This window comes from Martes martes (assembly GCF_963455335.1).
Source record: "Martes martes genome assembly, chromosome: 1".
NCBI classification, from domain to species: Eukaryota; Metazoa; Chordata; class Mammalia; order Carnivora; family Mustelidae; genus Martes; species Martes martes.
The window spans coordinates 101451013-101466167 of NC_137888.1; the positions used below are offsets into that span (position 1 = coordinate 101451013).

At 42.6% G+C, this 15155-nt stretch overlaps 1 protein-coding gene across 3 annotated transcripts in view; it reads left to right on the forward strand.

Moving 5' to 3' along the window:
• The window catches only part of USP13 (ubiquitin specific peptidase 13), a 110086-nt gene extending 95158 nt beyond the window's left edge, over window positions 1-14928 (forward strand). For all 3 annotated transcript variants that reach the window (XM_080800587.1, XM_080800588.1, XM_080800589.1), the window contains 2 exons: window positions 8313-8397; window positions 10136-14928. In XM_080800587.1, the coding sequence (XP_080656713.1) occupies window positions 8313-8397; window positions 10136-10229 (179 nt within the window). In that variant the 3' untranslated portion in view covers window positions 10230-14928. The remainder of the gene's footprint in view (window positions 1-8312; window positions 8398-10135) is intronic.
• Window positions 14929-15155: the final 227 nt, after the last annotated feature.

Here is a 15155-nt window from a genome sequence, read left to right on the forward strand (position 1 = left end):
TTCTGGGTTCTGCTGTAAGGGGCGGGAGAGCCGAGCCACACTTGTTCAAGCAAAAAGGGAAGTATTGTATCACAAGAGCTGGACAGTGCTGGGGAGACCTGACTCGAGGCACGCCCTTGATTCTGGGACTGAAACCCTTTTATCTGGTTGCTCCCCTTCGCTGTACTTCTCTGGGTTGGTGTGAGTCTCAGAGAGGCTCTTTCTAATGGCCACAAGTTGACTGCCGGTGCCTCCTACAATGTATCTCTCCAGGTTAAAATCCAGCCGAGCATTGTCCTGGAGTTCTTAGCGAAGGTCCGGGCAGTCTGAGACTTGGGCTGCTCAGCCCTCGCCTGGTCACTGGCCCCACTTATGGAGCCTGAGGGTGGAGACCTCTTCCCTCTTAGCTTGTACGCAGAGAGGGGAAGCATGGTCCCTTCAAATGCTCGTTCCAATGTAGTCCTGGACCAGGAGAATCAGCATCCCCTGTGAACAGCATCACCTGTGAACTGGTTAGAAATGCAAATTGTTGGGCCCCACTCTAGGCCTTTGGGGGTGGGCCCAGTGATCTGGAGGTCAGCAGGCCCTCTAGGCCATTCTGATTCAGCATAAATTTGAGAGCCACCGTGCTAAAAGCCAGATGAGGTTATTATTGCCTTAAGAAGGAGGACAGTAGCTGCTGGGACATCACTATACCATATTAACGCTGAAAATAATGACGAGATAGGAGTTTGAATGGGAAAAAAAAATGTGACTCTATAAGCACACGGTTTAAAGGAGCACTTGTATCAAATTCTTTAGGGAATATGTTAACTAAAAACCCCTCTTACAGTTTTTTGAATGAGGAAATAATGTCATTGCATGAAACTTATTTTCATGTTGTCTAGTTTGCTCAGAAGAATTAGTGCTAGTAACACTGGGTCAGATAGCGGTTGTCCTTCACTGATCGCCTGTTGTGCACTAGGCACTTCCTGGACAGCTTTCCTTTACTCCTGCGGCTAGGTGTTCACATGAGCAAATGGGGACCCAACCCGTTAGGGGCCTGGATGGTGGAAGAACCAGCTGGGAATTCAGGTCTGTGTGATTTTGAAGGCAGTGCACTTCCTCCTTCATCTTACCACAGATCTTCTAAATCTCAAGGGAGGCGGGACTCATTTTTCTCAAGGCTCTCTTTATCATTACGTTCTGCACATTTGAAGGCTATCACCTTTCTGTTGAGTTTTTAAAAATTGTAAAAGTGGAAAATTGGGTCTTTAGTTTGACCTATCTGGGCTTCTGCCATTTGCAAAATTATTTCTGTTTCTATGTTGCACTTAGTGTTTAATCTATCTTTCTTTCTTTCGTTCGTTCGTTCAGAACTCACTGATTGCCAGTGTAATTAAAATGTGATTAGGCTGTGATTACTCAAAAGCTGCTCTGGCTTCTCAGCCTCATCACTGTAATGGCTCCGAGAGCTTCTAGGGCAGCAGAGATTTTCCAGGAAGGGGAGCAGAGAGACATTTCGTTTTTGTAATGGTGGGGCTCCTAATGCACCAGGCTCCCTGAGGAATGCGGCAGGAATGGGATCCGCAGAGCGGGAGGGTGCAGCCCCATGGGAGCTAAAAACCAGTGGTTTACTTGAGGGCAACGCCTCCTAATGCAGCTCATCCCACTTCAGCACCTGTTTGTAATTCCTGCGGGTTCCCCCCACCCCCAACGGTGTTATCGGAAGTAAAGAGGAAGTCACTCTGAAATAAACTAATTTATACTAAAGTATGAGTGACTGAGAACTAGGAAGCATGGAGGCAATTGTTTGATATTTGGAGTGTTAGGTGGTATAATAAAAAGAAGTCAAAGGGTTTTGGTAATTTTGAGCTATGTGGGGTTGGGGAGGCAAGGACAAGGATTCTGTCCTTGTTGACAGCTGCCTGAAGCTGTTATTGATTTACCCAAATGCTCCTTTTGCTCTTTTTTGGGGGTATTCTGAAGTTTTCTAAAAGCTCCAAACCCAGATCCATCCATTTCTCTCTCCCTACGTCCCACTGGTCTTTTCTCAGAGCAGGGACAAGGGAAATCAAGCTGTTCTGGGTAGAAATTGTTTGCAGATTGAAGGTGTTTGTGAGTTAAAAGTTAGTAAATTGAGAATGATATTTTCCCCTCTGTTGTACAGAGAGAATTAGAGGTGGGTAATGGTACAAATTACTGAAGTTAGGAAGATTCAGTTGGAAAACTCAGTTTGGGTTTCTTACCAGAAGGCTGTGGGGTCCCTGGGGCATTGGGGTCATTGCAGGGAGTCTCTTGGTGTTTGTGTATTCTGTGCACTCTCTCCAGACTGACTGAATAATGTCACACCCTTATGAGATACTACTACTTTTCAAATATACGTAGATGCTATAGGGTTTATAAAATATAAATTAATTGAACTGCATTCCTGAATCTAGAGCTGCTTTAGGTCATTATGTGTTGTCAAACTATAATTTTCAAGAAGATAAAATCAGGATTCTCAGGTACGTCTAAACTGAGCACAAATCACAGATTTTCTTCGACTCGTTAATTAATGAGGGAACCACTTAGTTGTTACTACCAGTTCAAAGCATCTGAGAAGCTAGGATAATCAAAGATAATTTGATTGCTGAGTTAAATATAAAATTAGTGTCTCCAGATCATAAATCCTTGAAGTTATATGTTCTACTGGACAGAAATTTTTCTACCTTTACTAAACAAAAATCTATAAGTTAATGAGTAACTTGACTAATTCTGGTAACTTTAATCAGTAGTAAGCAGTGAGGGTGCCTGGGTAGCTCAGTTGGTTATCTGCCTTCAGCTCAGGTCATGACCCCAGAGTCCTAGGATCCAGTCCTGCATCGGGCTCTCTACTCAGTGGGGAGTCTGCTTCTCCCTCTGCCCCTCCCCCCCCGGCCCTGTTCCTGTACATACCTCTCTCTCTCTCCCTCTCTCTCTCCCTCTCTCTCTCTTGCGCATGCAAAAAATAAATCAAATGTTAAAAAAAAATAGTAAACAGTGAGATGAACTTTCATCCCTCTAGACCAGGGGCCAGCATACCTTTCCTCTAAAGGACCAGATATTAATGTTTCAGGCTTTGTGGGCCATAGTCATCTCATGTCATATTTTTGTCCCTCTCCTCCTCCCCTTTCTTCTGGGTGGTACAAAAGTAGGCTATGGGCTGGATTTGGCTTATGAGTCATTGCAGTATGCTGGCCCCTACCCTAGACAGTCCTTGGGTGGCCATTCCTCCATAGGACATGAAAGGACGGGCCGCCTGCCTCTTCTGTCTTCCAAGTGTCACATTCGTTTCCTGACGGTGCTTTTTCAAAGAGTAAAATCAGAGCACCATTGCTGTTTTGTTGGGTAGGGGTAGGGGTGGTAAAATTTTGATATGAAAAAATTCTGCATATTAGAAAGATTGGAACCATTTTCCTATGTTCAAAGAAGGACCCTTTTTGTTGGGAGAGGGAAAGAGGGGCAAAGTTGCTAGTTTCAGACCCTGTTTAATTCTCGCTTTCTAGAGGGACATGGTGGTTTAGGCAATGTTGTCTAACTTTTCTATGCAGGTCAGCATTTTAAAAATGATTTGAGGGGCACCTGGGTGGTGCATTTGGTGAAGTGTCTGACTCTTGGTTTTGGCCCAGGTGATGATCTCAGGGTCATACGATCGTGGCCAGTGTCAGGCTCCTGTCTGCTTGAGACTGTCTCTCCTCCCTCTGCCCCTCTATCCTGTGCTCACATGCTTTCTCTCTCATAAAATAAATAAATAAAATCTTTTTAAAAAATGATTTGCCTTGACTCAAACTGCCTTTCCTAGCTACGTGAAAAGGGGTCTGCACATCTTTTAGGAGTGTGTACACTGATGCTGTTTTTTAGAAGGGGGCCTCTGAGAACTTGGAGAAGAATCAGTAGTAGCTTATCTGTTAGGTTTATTCACCTTCGTGTTCTCTTTGGAAGCAAATACTAATTGAGATTTCTTACCTGTTGAGTTTTTGCAAATGTGTTGAGAGAGATGCTCTCTTTTGCTGTCAGTTCCAGCAGGAGATCTTGAATAATGCATGGGGTGGTTGCTTGTATTGATAAACATGGTTAATTTTAATTTAGGACTAAGATTTATGCTAATCTTTTCCCCCTTTAATTCATTTTTATGATTCTGAGTATACACTGAATTGTTTTTAACCAAAGAGAGGAGAAATGCCTTGGGGGGCTTAATGACATCTTTGGGCATATGGACTGCATGGATCTGTCCCTTTCTTTGTCGACTTGTTTTGTCACCCATTGACTGTGTTGGTATCCAAGCCGTGTGTCATTGTACGACCTGGCTTAACATGGACATTGCTCATTAAAGAGTCTGTTCAGTTAGTTAAGTCATTGTTTTGGGGAAGAGTACATGGTGGAGGGAGGGAAGCCTTGGTTGAAGTGTCATGTCCTTTCTTTATTTCATGAAAATTCTAAGAGAGCAGCTTCAATTCGGGAGACCAATACTGTATCTCAAGCTGAAGAATTGGGCTGTGATACAGTTGATTCCAGAAGAGTTTTAAAAACCAACCAAGGTCAAGAAACCTGAAAAGTTCTCTGCCTGCACTCTCCCTCGCTTCCTGGGTAGGACAGGTTCTTAGTGTTAGGGGACAACAGGGAGGGCAGACCAGAATAGGGTTCCTAGGTCACTATCTCAGAAACTAAGTGCCAGGCAAAACGATTGTCATTCACAGTTGTTTTTGCCTGGATTCTGGTTTTAAACTTGGGTTTGTTTGTTTTTTGTCATCAATTGGTATGACAGCAACAAAAACTTAGTGATGGGAAAAACATCCTCTCTGAGTCATTTCTTTCTTTTTCTTTTTTTTTTTTTTAAAGATTTTATTTATTCATTTGACAGAGAGAGACACAGTGAGAGAGGGAACACAAGCAGGGGGAGTGGGAGAGGGAGAAGCAGGCTTCCCACCGAGCAGGGAGCCCGATGTGGGGCTCCATCCCAGGACCCTGGGATCATGACCCGAGCCGAAGGCAGACGCTCAACGACTGAGCCACCTAGATGCCCTGAGTCATTTCTTTTTTTTAAATAATTATTTTACTGACTTTAACTCCAGTTTATACTTTGGTAGGTGGTTTATAAAATATATACAATGTAAGATGATATAAAAACACGGGAAGAAATGGAGTGAACAGAGCTATTCTCTAATTCACACATTTATTTATATATTCAACAAATACTTATGACATGCCTATTGCATGCTGAGCCACCATTTTCTGTGCCAAGAACATTTCAGTAAACATAACAGGCCAACCTCCTATCCTTGTGGAGCTATATTCTAGCCAGAGATAAAGGAGGTAGACAATAAATAAATACACAGGTGGGTTTGGACATGGCAGGAGTTACTTCATGTTATCAGTCAATAATAAAGCAAGGTTGGGGGGAGGTTAGGGGTCAAGGTGGGAGTGGAAGAGAGAGTTGCTCTTTTATAAGGTGGTGCAGGAAGACCTCTCTGAGGTGACATTTCATCCACGACCTCAGTGAAGTGAGGGGTAAGTCTTGTGACATCTGAAAGAAGAGTTTCAAAGAGGGAACAATGAATGTAGAGGCTTTAAGGCCAGAACACGCTGGGTGTGTTTGAGGAGCAGCCAGGAGGCAGGAGTAGCAGGGGTGCAGTGAGGGAGAAAGTGGGAATAGCTGAGGTGGAGTGAGGGAGAGAGAGGGAGTAGCTGAGGTGGAGTGAGGGGGAGAAGGAGTAGCTGGGGTGGAGTGAAGAGGATGGGGGAATAATTGGGGTAGAGTGAGGGGGGGAGTAGCTGGGGTGAAATGAGGGGGGAATTGGGAGGAGGTGGGCTTCATAGATCTTTGTAGAAGGAAGAGTTTACTCTGAGATACAGGATGAGATATAATTTGACTTCCATTTAAACACCACTGTGAAGCCATACTGAGAATAGTCAGTAGAGGGGAAGGAAGGAAGCAGGAAGCCTGGATAAGGGGGTGTTGTAAAAATGCAGACAAGTGATGATCGTAACTAGTATCACACATTACTAGTGGAGGTGGTAAGAAGAGGTTGGATTCTGGATATATTTTGAAGGAAATGTTGACAGGATTGGCTGATGGATTGGATGTGTGTAAAGAGCATGAAAAAACCTGAAATTGTTGTAATTTGCGTGTCAACTATACTTAAAAAATGTACCAGAAAGGAAAAAAAAAAAAAAGATGTATGTGAGAGAGAAGCCAAGATTTTGTTCTGCATGGAAGAATGGAATCACCATTAACTGAGATAGATAAGAGTAGAGAATGCCCAACAAACTGGAAATGAAAGGGAGCTTCCTCAACCAGACAACATCTACAAAAAACCCACAGCTCATATCATGCGGAATGGTGACAGACTAAATGCTTTTCTCAAAAGATCAGGAACAAGACAGGGATGTCCACTTTCTCCGTTTCATTCTTTCTTTCCTTTTCTTCCTTTCTTTCCTTTTCTTTCCCCCTTCCCTTCCTTCCTTTCCCTTCCCTTCCCCTTCCCTTCCTCTCTCCCTCCTACCTTCCTCCCTCCTTCCCTCCTTCTCTCTTTCTCTTTCTTTCTTTCTTAGAGAGGGAAGGGGGCAAGGGGCAGAAGGAGAGGGAGAATCTCAAGCAGACTCCCTGCTGAGCACAGAGCCTGATGTGGGGCTCCATCACAGGACCCTGAGATCATGACCTGAGCTGAAATCAAGAGTCAGATGCTTAACTGACTGAGCCATCCAGGCACCCCTACTCTTGTCATTTCTATTTAGCATTGTAACAGGACCTTCTAGCCAAGGCAATTAGGCAAGAAAATGAAACAAAAGGCATCCAGGTTAGCAAGGGGGAAGTATAACTTATCTCTTTCTGCAGATGATACAATTTTGTATATAGAAAATCCTAAGGAATCTACTAGAAACTATTAGAACTAATAAGTGGGTATAGCAAGATTGTAAGAAACGATATTAATACACAAAATTCAATTTTATTTCTGTGCATTAGCAATGAACATTCAGGAAATTAAGAAAATCGTTCCATTTGATACCATGAGACTAGATGAGATCACCCAAAGAGAGGGAAAAAATCAGCATAAAGTAAAGAAAAGTCTGTGGTCTGAGCTCCAGGTCATCAGTGTTTAAAGGTCAGGGGGATGAGGAGGAGCCAATGAGTCAGCTAGACAACCCAGAGACCATTATGGGCTGGGGGCAAATACTTGAGGAAGGAGGAGGTGATCAGCAGTGTGTGATGTGGTGAAGGGAGAGTAGGTGGGGACTTGCAGTTGAGTAAGTAGATGAACCTGGGTGAACAGCAAGGGAAAGAAGGAATGTGTGAGAGAGGGTTGAGGGAAAGCGTCCGTCCAGAAACAACACTTTGGAAAATGGAATAAAAATCGAGCACTCGTGCCAAATAAATAAATAAAATCTTTAAAATAAAATAAAATAAAATAAAAATTAAAAAAAAACGAGCACTAGAAAAATGAATATGTGAGCCCATTTTTTCCTTATTAGATTTCACAAACATTCTATTATGAAAGTTTGCAAGAAAGTGCTCAGTTTCTATACCTGTCTCGTCATAGCCTGTCACAGTTTACAGAGCGGACTGGTACCCACTCTGTCGGTCCACGGAATCCACTCTGTGTGGTGTAGGTCTAGCCCAGGCAAGGGGAGCCTGAGCTGAAATTAATCTGGAATGGGTATGTACCGAATTCTCTGATAGACGGCGGGAGGCCCTTGCTAGAGAATAAACATTGGTCTTGCACTTGAAGGCTATGTATTTCCCTGTTCAGAAAGAACGAAGTCTGAATTTCGGTCCCGTATAGTTTATTGTGAGCAAGTCAGAAAGTGCAGGAAGCCCATTCTGAAGCGTCATCCCTGTCTATAAATGACAACAGCTCTCTGCTGTCTTCCTCTTAATCCTGACATTTGTATGGTATTTTAGTCGGAATTGCTCATTTACGCTTTATACAACCCTGTGAAGTGGGTGGATTTTTCGTCTCCGTGAAGAAACGGACTCGGAGAGAGGAAACAGCTCCTCCATCCTCATGCCGCTTAAAAGTGATAGAGCTGGGACCGCACCTTTCGACCATGAGCTGGCCACCAGACTCGACTGTGGGATTTTCAGTCCTCTCCCAGATAGGAATTAAACGCCAGCTGTGCTTGGATAGTTTATGTCCTGTGTTATTATGAATTTGCAGGTTGAAGTTGGTGAGTGTGTGTGGGTGTGTGTTCTCAGCATAGCAAGGTACAATAGACTTTGTCTTTCAATGTAAGCAGTTGCTGGGTCGCACCATTGTTGCCTTTAAATTCTGGTCAGAAGTGCTCTTGGTTTCTAGAAATGCTGCCTTGTAACAGCGTTGTTTCCTCTTTCATAGTGTATGAATTATTTGCATTCATCAGTCACATGGGAACATCTACAATGAGTGGCCATTATGTTTGCCATATTAAAAAGGAAGGAAGGTGAGTCTGTTTCTAGAAAATCAATGATATCTATGTTTTATTGAGCACCTACTGTATGCCAGGCTCTCAGCGAGGTGTTGCACATATTATCCCATTGGTTCTCACGATGGTTTTGTAGGGATATACTCTCAAAGCCATTTTATACATCAAGACCCTGAGGCTCAGAGAAGCTGAGTAGCGGGAACTTAGTCCAGAAGTAGCCATGTCGGAGCTGGCGTTCAAAGCCACTCTCAACCATCTTACCAAAGTGACTTCCCAAAATAAAGATGTGTCCTGCAGCAGAAGGCGTGTATGTTTGGGACCGCCATAGGATTGCCAGTTTTAGCCCACAAAACAAAAAAACCAGGTGCCCTGTTAAATTTGAATTTCATATAAACAATGAATAACTTTTTAGTGTAAACATGTCTTAAATATTACATGTGATGTATTTATACAAAAACTTATTTAATGTTACTTCCCTGCCATATAAACTTGACTGGGTATCCTGTGTTTTATCTGGCTTCCTTACACATCCACTGTTTTGCCCTATTGTGGTCTTGCAGTAGGCTTCTTGGCTCTGTAGGTACAATCGCTGGATGTGTGGTGAGCTGGGAATGAGACATTTATGGGATGTAAGGCTGCTGCTCTCTTCAGGACCTTCTCCTTGGGGATCTAGCCCCATTGAGCCCTCTGATTTCTCTTCTGTGAGCTCCCCTCTGAGCAGCCTGAGGCTCAGCCTCCTGCTTGAGGCACTGCTCAGCCACGTGGATGCCGGAGAAACCTAGAAACTTGCCCTGTCCTGGTGGGACATTGACCTCTCATACCATGCCACACACTGTGGGAGACACTGGTTCCCACCGGGGACTTAGTTGTGCTCCCTTTTGGTGTGTCTTTTAGTGTTGTCCTCTTAACTTGATCAATGAAATAGTTGAGCACAGGCTGATTGATTGTAAATTCTTTTTATTACCAAGCATGATGCTCTTTTCAAAATACTTTTCTTAAGAAAAATGCTTAATTATAATTCAAAGAGCAATAAAATTTATGGTAAGGAATTTGTAAAATGCAGAAATATAACAAAGAATATGTCATTTGAAAACTTAAAGATAATCATTGTTTATGTTTCGATACATTTCTCTTTTATTATTTTCACTGGGAGAGGGTATACGTTTGTATACACGTACATCATACATACAAATGTACATATGCATATACTTTTCTAAAAGCTTAAAGTATGCACTTGGCACATACTGTTTTTTAACCCTGTTCCCACGTCATACTATATTGTGAGTATTTTCTCATTTTACCAAATATTTTCTGAAGACATTTTAAGAGTCTCGTGCTCTACTGACTGAGCTAGCTGGGCGTTTCCTGAAGACATTTTAATAGTTTTGGGATAGTTCACTTGCATGGCTCTTTACTTCTTACTTTGACCTAGTTTTACACCTCAGGCTGAAATAAACATCACCGTACATGATTCTTTGACTTAATTTCTGAGGCCATCTGTGGACTTTTACAAAAGGGATTTTGAGACCAAAGGGCTTAAAATGTTTGGCGACTCCTTTCGTAACTACCTTTTGATTGAGCTCAAGAATAAAAAAGGCAGTTACAGTTTCCCACCAGCACTCTCTCTTTTTATACAGTAGGCTTGAGTTTGGTTATCTTAAAACAACTCGCTGAAGTATGGCACAGTAACTTGTTTTCGGCAAAGCTTCCTGGGACTGACTGAAATCCATCAAGTTCTTCTGTCTTTTGTTTTCAGGTGGGTGATCTACAATGACCACAGAGTGTGTGCCTCAGAAAGGCCCCCCAAGGACCTGGGCTACATGTACTTTTACCACAGGGTGCCACGCTGAGCCTCAGATGCATCAGTCGGCGAGAGGAAGCCACACGCCTTTTTAATTTGCCAAAAAAAAAAAAAAAAAAAAAAAAAAAAGCAAGCAGAAGTTGGGACAACCAGACATGAAGGAATACATGGGGTATTTATAGTTTATTTGAAGAACATCATTTGACGCCTTCTGAAATAGAACTGGGAAGAAATTTCTATTAGTGATGATACACTACTGTAGATAGTTTTTCTTTTTATAAATGTTCAAGGAGAGGATGATTTAAAAAAAAAAGTATTTATATTGCTGGTGGGGGATCTGCCACTGTCACACCAAAAAATGGGAATGTGCCGCCAGCCCTCTATTATGATTTGGGGGCCAGTGCTGTGGCCTCACCCCACCCCCCGGAAAATGAAAAGCCCATTTTTGTTTCATATCGAAAATCAGTAATGGGGATGGGCTTTATTTGTGACACAATTTTTTCATTACACAAAATTTCTGACCTATCCATGTATAGAAGATTAGAGCATCTGCAGTGAAAGGTATTTTTAATTTAATCGTATCGAAAATCATAACATGATTGTGTGAGTGTGTGAGGGTGAGACCGTTGTCGTCAACCAGGAAATCTGTGCCGGGCTGGTTTTTAAAGGTTAAAGCAGTTGGTATTAAGCATAGCTGGGAAAAGCGAGTAACTATTTTAAAGAAACTATAACTCAGGAACAGTTTTAAAAATTGGCTCCCCGCTTAGATTTTCAGGCGTAAAAAGGGCTGAGTTGTCCCTTTAAGTGCTGTCAAGAATTCACCGGGGTTTGTGACATTTGGTGAAATAAGGCCAGATGCCCCCGGCAGCACAATATTGTTCTTTGCCAAACAAAGGTAGATAAATTCTGGTTCTCAGCAGCCCTTCCCGCTAAGGCATGTGTGTATTTTTAGTTAAAATAGCTAATCTTACCATAACACATAAGAACTCCCTGGAATCAAAGTGCCCCAAATTTGTCCGTAATTTTCTTGTCCCTGCACTCTTTGCCTGCCTCCGGTTCTCCATTTTCCTGGGGCTAGAGTCTCCTCTTAGCCCTCTCTTGGCTAATCACCTCCCAAATAACAGTGCGATCTCGGGTGCCTTAAGGGCCTCGGGTGCAAAGGAACTTTTTAGGACATTATGAAAGACCATCTTTTCCATTTTGGTATCTTGGTATTTTTATTGCAACCTGGGATTAGATCAGTTTCAAATGCAATCAAAAGGTACAATAAGAGTGGTTTAACGTCTTCCTGCAGCTCTGTACTGAATTCCAAGGTCTCTGGAGTTTCCATTTCAGATTGTCCAGTCAAATGAAGAGGGATCTATTGCAACCTGCCTAACAGGCATTTGATTGGTAGCAAGGATCTTTCTAGAAACTGTAGGAAAATAAAGTAGAACCAGCTGGGTAAAATGCCACACGGATGATTGATTACAACATGGTGAGTGGTGAGTAGTCAGGATTCTGGGTATGATCAGGGCCCTTCTCTCGGGAGTTCAGCTACACAGTGTGTTTGTGAGGGTCGCTGTGCCCGAGGCCCAGGGCCAAGACTTGGGTGCTGCCCCTAGCTGGACAAGGCCCTCATCCTCCCTGTGCCTCACTTTCCTTATTTGCACAATGACACCTGCTCTCTCTTGCCCACTGTACTTTGAGAATATGGTGAGATTTGATACAATGACCCGTGAAAGAGTCGCACGTCGGGTGCCACGTGGGTCCTAGTAGAGTGTTCTCCCTCCTTCTCTCGTCTGATCTTTTCTTCAATTTGGGAACAAATGCAATTGGCATAAGGAGGGAGCTCATGGTGCAGTAATACTCTCTTTACTTGGTTGTGGCCACTGATGTCCTCTTAATGTTGATTCGGATATCCTAAAACAGCCCTCCGTCACATGAATCTCTGACTCCTGTAGAAAACCCCATGCTAAGCAGCCTTACAAAATCCAGTCACCTTAGGGCTGAGTGTCATGGAATAATGACTTCAAACACATGTCAACAATGACTTGTTTTCAATACTTTTACAAAGCAAAGGCCTTCTATGGGAGTGGGGAGAGGTGGTTATTGGGGATTTGAGTGAAATGTGGACAAAGATAGCATGTGTATTTTGAACAAAATAAAAATTTTGGTATAAAACTTTGCAAAATGGTGTAAAATCAGTATAAGACTATAGGCTAGATATTATTTAATTTCATTAACTAGAAAAATAAACTTAGCCCTTCCAATGCCTAAACAAATTATAAGAAAGTATACTACGGCGGCCTTTTTTTTTCCTGCCTCACAAAACAAAGGGCTATTTCTACAAGGCAAAGTTTTGTATACGTGCTATTCTTTACTTCAGATTGAGAGTTGGGGAAAAACTAGAGCAAATAATGGGTTTCTTTCTTGCTTAAAAGTGTATTTATATGTATACCTTCATATATACAAGGTAGGTTTCCCTGGAATAAAAGTCTGGAACATACTGCTCCATTTTTCACACATGTGTTGACGAGATTACTTGTGACTGAAAACTGGAATAACGTGTAGATTTTGTCAACTATCAGCCTGTGAGGAGTCCTCTGTGTGAGGTGTGGTGGTATACTTGTGAAATTCTCACTGTGTGTGGGTGTACGTGTGAAAGAGTGCACTTTTTTTTCTTCCTGTAAATATCTTTTGATATCCATTTGTGTCAAATCCCAGTGAATGTGTTTTTGGAAATTGTATCAAAGTTTTTATTTTGTCAATTGATCTAAATGCCCGTATAATGAATCAGAAATCCAGTTTGGTTCAAATTGGGATTTTTTTTTTTTTTTAAGGGAAAAAAGCATGCAGAAAGGACTAGCGGAAGAATCATGTTTTAATGCCACTTTACATCAGCATTGCTTCAGTGTTTTGAACAGACTTGGCTGTTTTCTTTCTACTGTAAGAGAATGTGCCTGCCATTTCCCTGCGCTCACTTTGGGCTGTAGGAAGCCTACCCCCAGTCGCTTGAGCCTGTGACTCCCAACATCCTTTATTTCCAAGACCGGCAAGGCCCACTGAGCTGCACACTCACCCCAGTGCCTCAGGCCCTTTACCTCTCTGGGCTTTTTTCTTTACAGTGAATGCATTAAGTTGGATAAGCTCAGAAGTCCCTTACTGCCCTAACATTCGATTCTATTTTTATTTTCCTGCGGTTACCACAGGGGCCAGACACGGGGATATGAGGGATCCCATAGGGGTCTGTTGTAATGTGTTGGTTCGTTGCAGCTCGTACACCCGAGCTTATAGAATGTGTCGTTTTTAGTGTCCGCACCTCAACCCCTCTGCCCACTTTTTTGGGTATTTATTCTACTTTCTTCCCATTCTTGAAACGTTTCACTTCTCAGTCCATGAGATACCTTGTCTCCATCCCCTTCAAAAATGAAAAATCTATTTAGAACACCTCCCGTGATGAAAAACCTCAGAACCACTTTCGGCTAAGTCTGTAACATTTATAGAATATGTTCTTACTCAAATTCAGTTACAGCTAGGATCCCCAAATAAGTGTGGAGAAAGTTGTCTATCACAGAAAGGATATCTTTCCTCTTGTAGGCATTACTGTTGCTAAATCGCATCACCTATGGAGTCCTGGGGAGGTGGCAGGTAGCGAGAAGGACTAGGGGAAAGGATCAGATGAAATGTGATTGCACCCTTTACCTAGGTCATACATCCTAGGTTACAGAGTAAGATTCTGTACTCTTAAGCCGGGGTATAAGAGCACCTACCCAGTGCGGCGAAGATTCCCTACTCTGTAAATTGTCTTGAAAGAGATTGTATTAAACCTCTCCAGGTCTGTGCTATTTGGTGCAGTCATCAGTAGCCACGTGTGGCTCATGACCTCTTGAAATTGGGCTTGTACAAATCGAATTTGTGCTGTTCACGTTAAAAAAAAAAAAAATACACACCAGACTTTCAAGGCTTGGTACCAAAAAAAGGGAATATAAAATATTTCATCCACAGTTTATGTTTATTACATGACAATATTTTAGATAAATAAGGCATTATTAGATTTCACTTTTGATTTTTTAAAAATCTGGCTACCCAAAAACGTTGTGGCTTGCTTTGCACTTGGACAGCACTGCTCTGGACTCTAGAAGGTGTGGGTTAGGCAGTGAGGTGCTCCAGGTGGAAGGTCCTTCTCCCAAGCATCCAGATAGACAGAAATAGCGTACATACTTTTGCTGGAGTCAGGAGCCCTGTGAGAGACACAGAATGCCTTCTGGAAAGCAGAAGATTTCCCTGTGTCAAAACCAGTATGTATAAGACTCCACTTAAAAAACAAAAACAAATGAACCCCAAACCTCGTTCCTTCAGCTTTGCTTAGAAGCTGCTAACTTTGCACTCGTTTTTCCAGCATCTTCCACATGCCAAGGATGTTGGCAACAGGAGAGTGTTGGGCATATTTGCTTCACTTTAGGCAACATTCTCTTGTGGTCTCCCCTCCCCAGGTATTGTTTAGTCTGTTCCGAGCTGGGTGTGTTGACATACGGTGTAGATCTTGCCACTCCTGTCGGCCTTGGCAGAGGCTGAGCCTGTCGCCTGCGCCCACCTGCCCAGCAGATTTCGGTGTTGGCTCCTGAAAGAGTTTGTATTTATTTTATTTTGCACTAGTCACAGTTGTTGTTAAAATATCTCAACTGTTTGGGGAGAGCATTGCCTGTGATGGAAAGAGAGATGGATGATTTATTGCTTCAGTTGTTTTAAATTAAAGGCTATTCTCACAATCTGAGGTCCCTTTACGGCTCTTTTTTCTTTTGCAAAATGCCAAGTAAACTGATTCTGCCCTTTTCAGGTTCTCATCCATCAGTGGAACAGGTAACTTGAGACAGTGACTAATTTTATTTCTTTTTAGGGTTTCTTTCTATGGGCACCAGGGCTGCCTCGTTCCCATCAGTAGCGGAATGTCAGCAATGATGCAAGACGTTACTTCTTGGGGGAGGGAGGGACC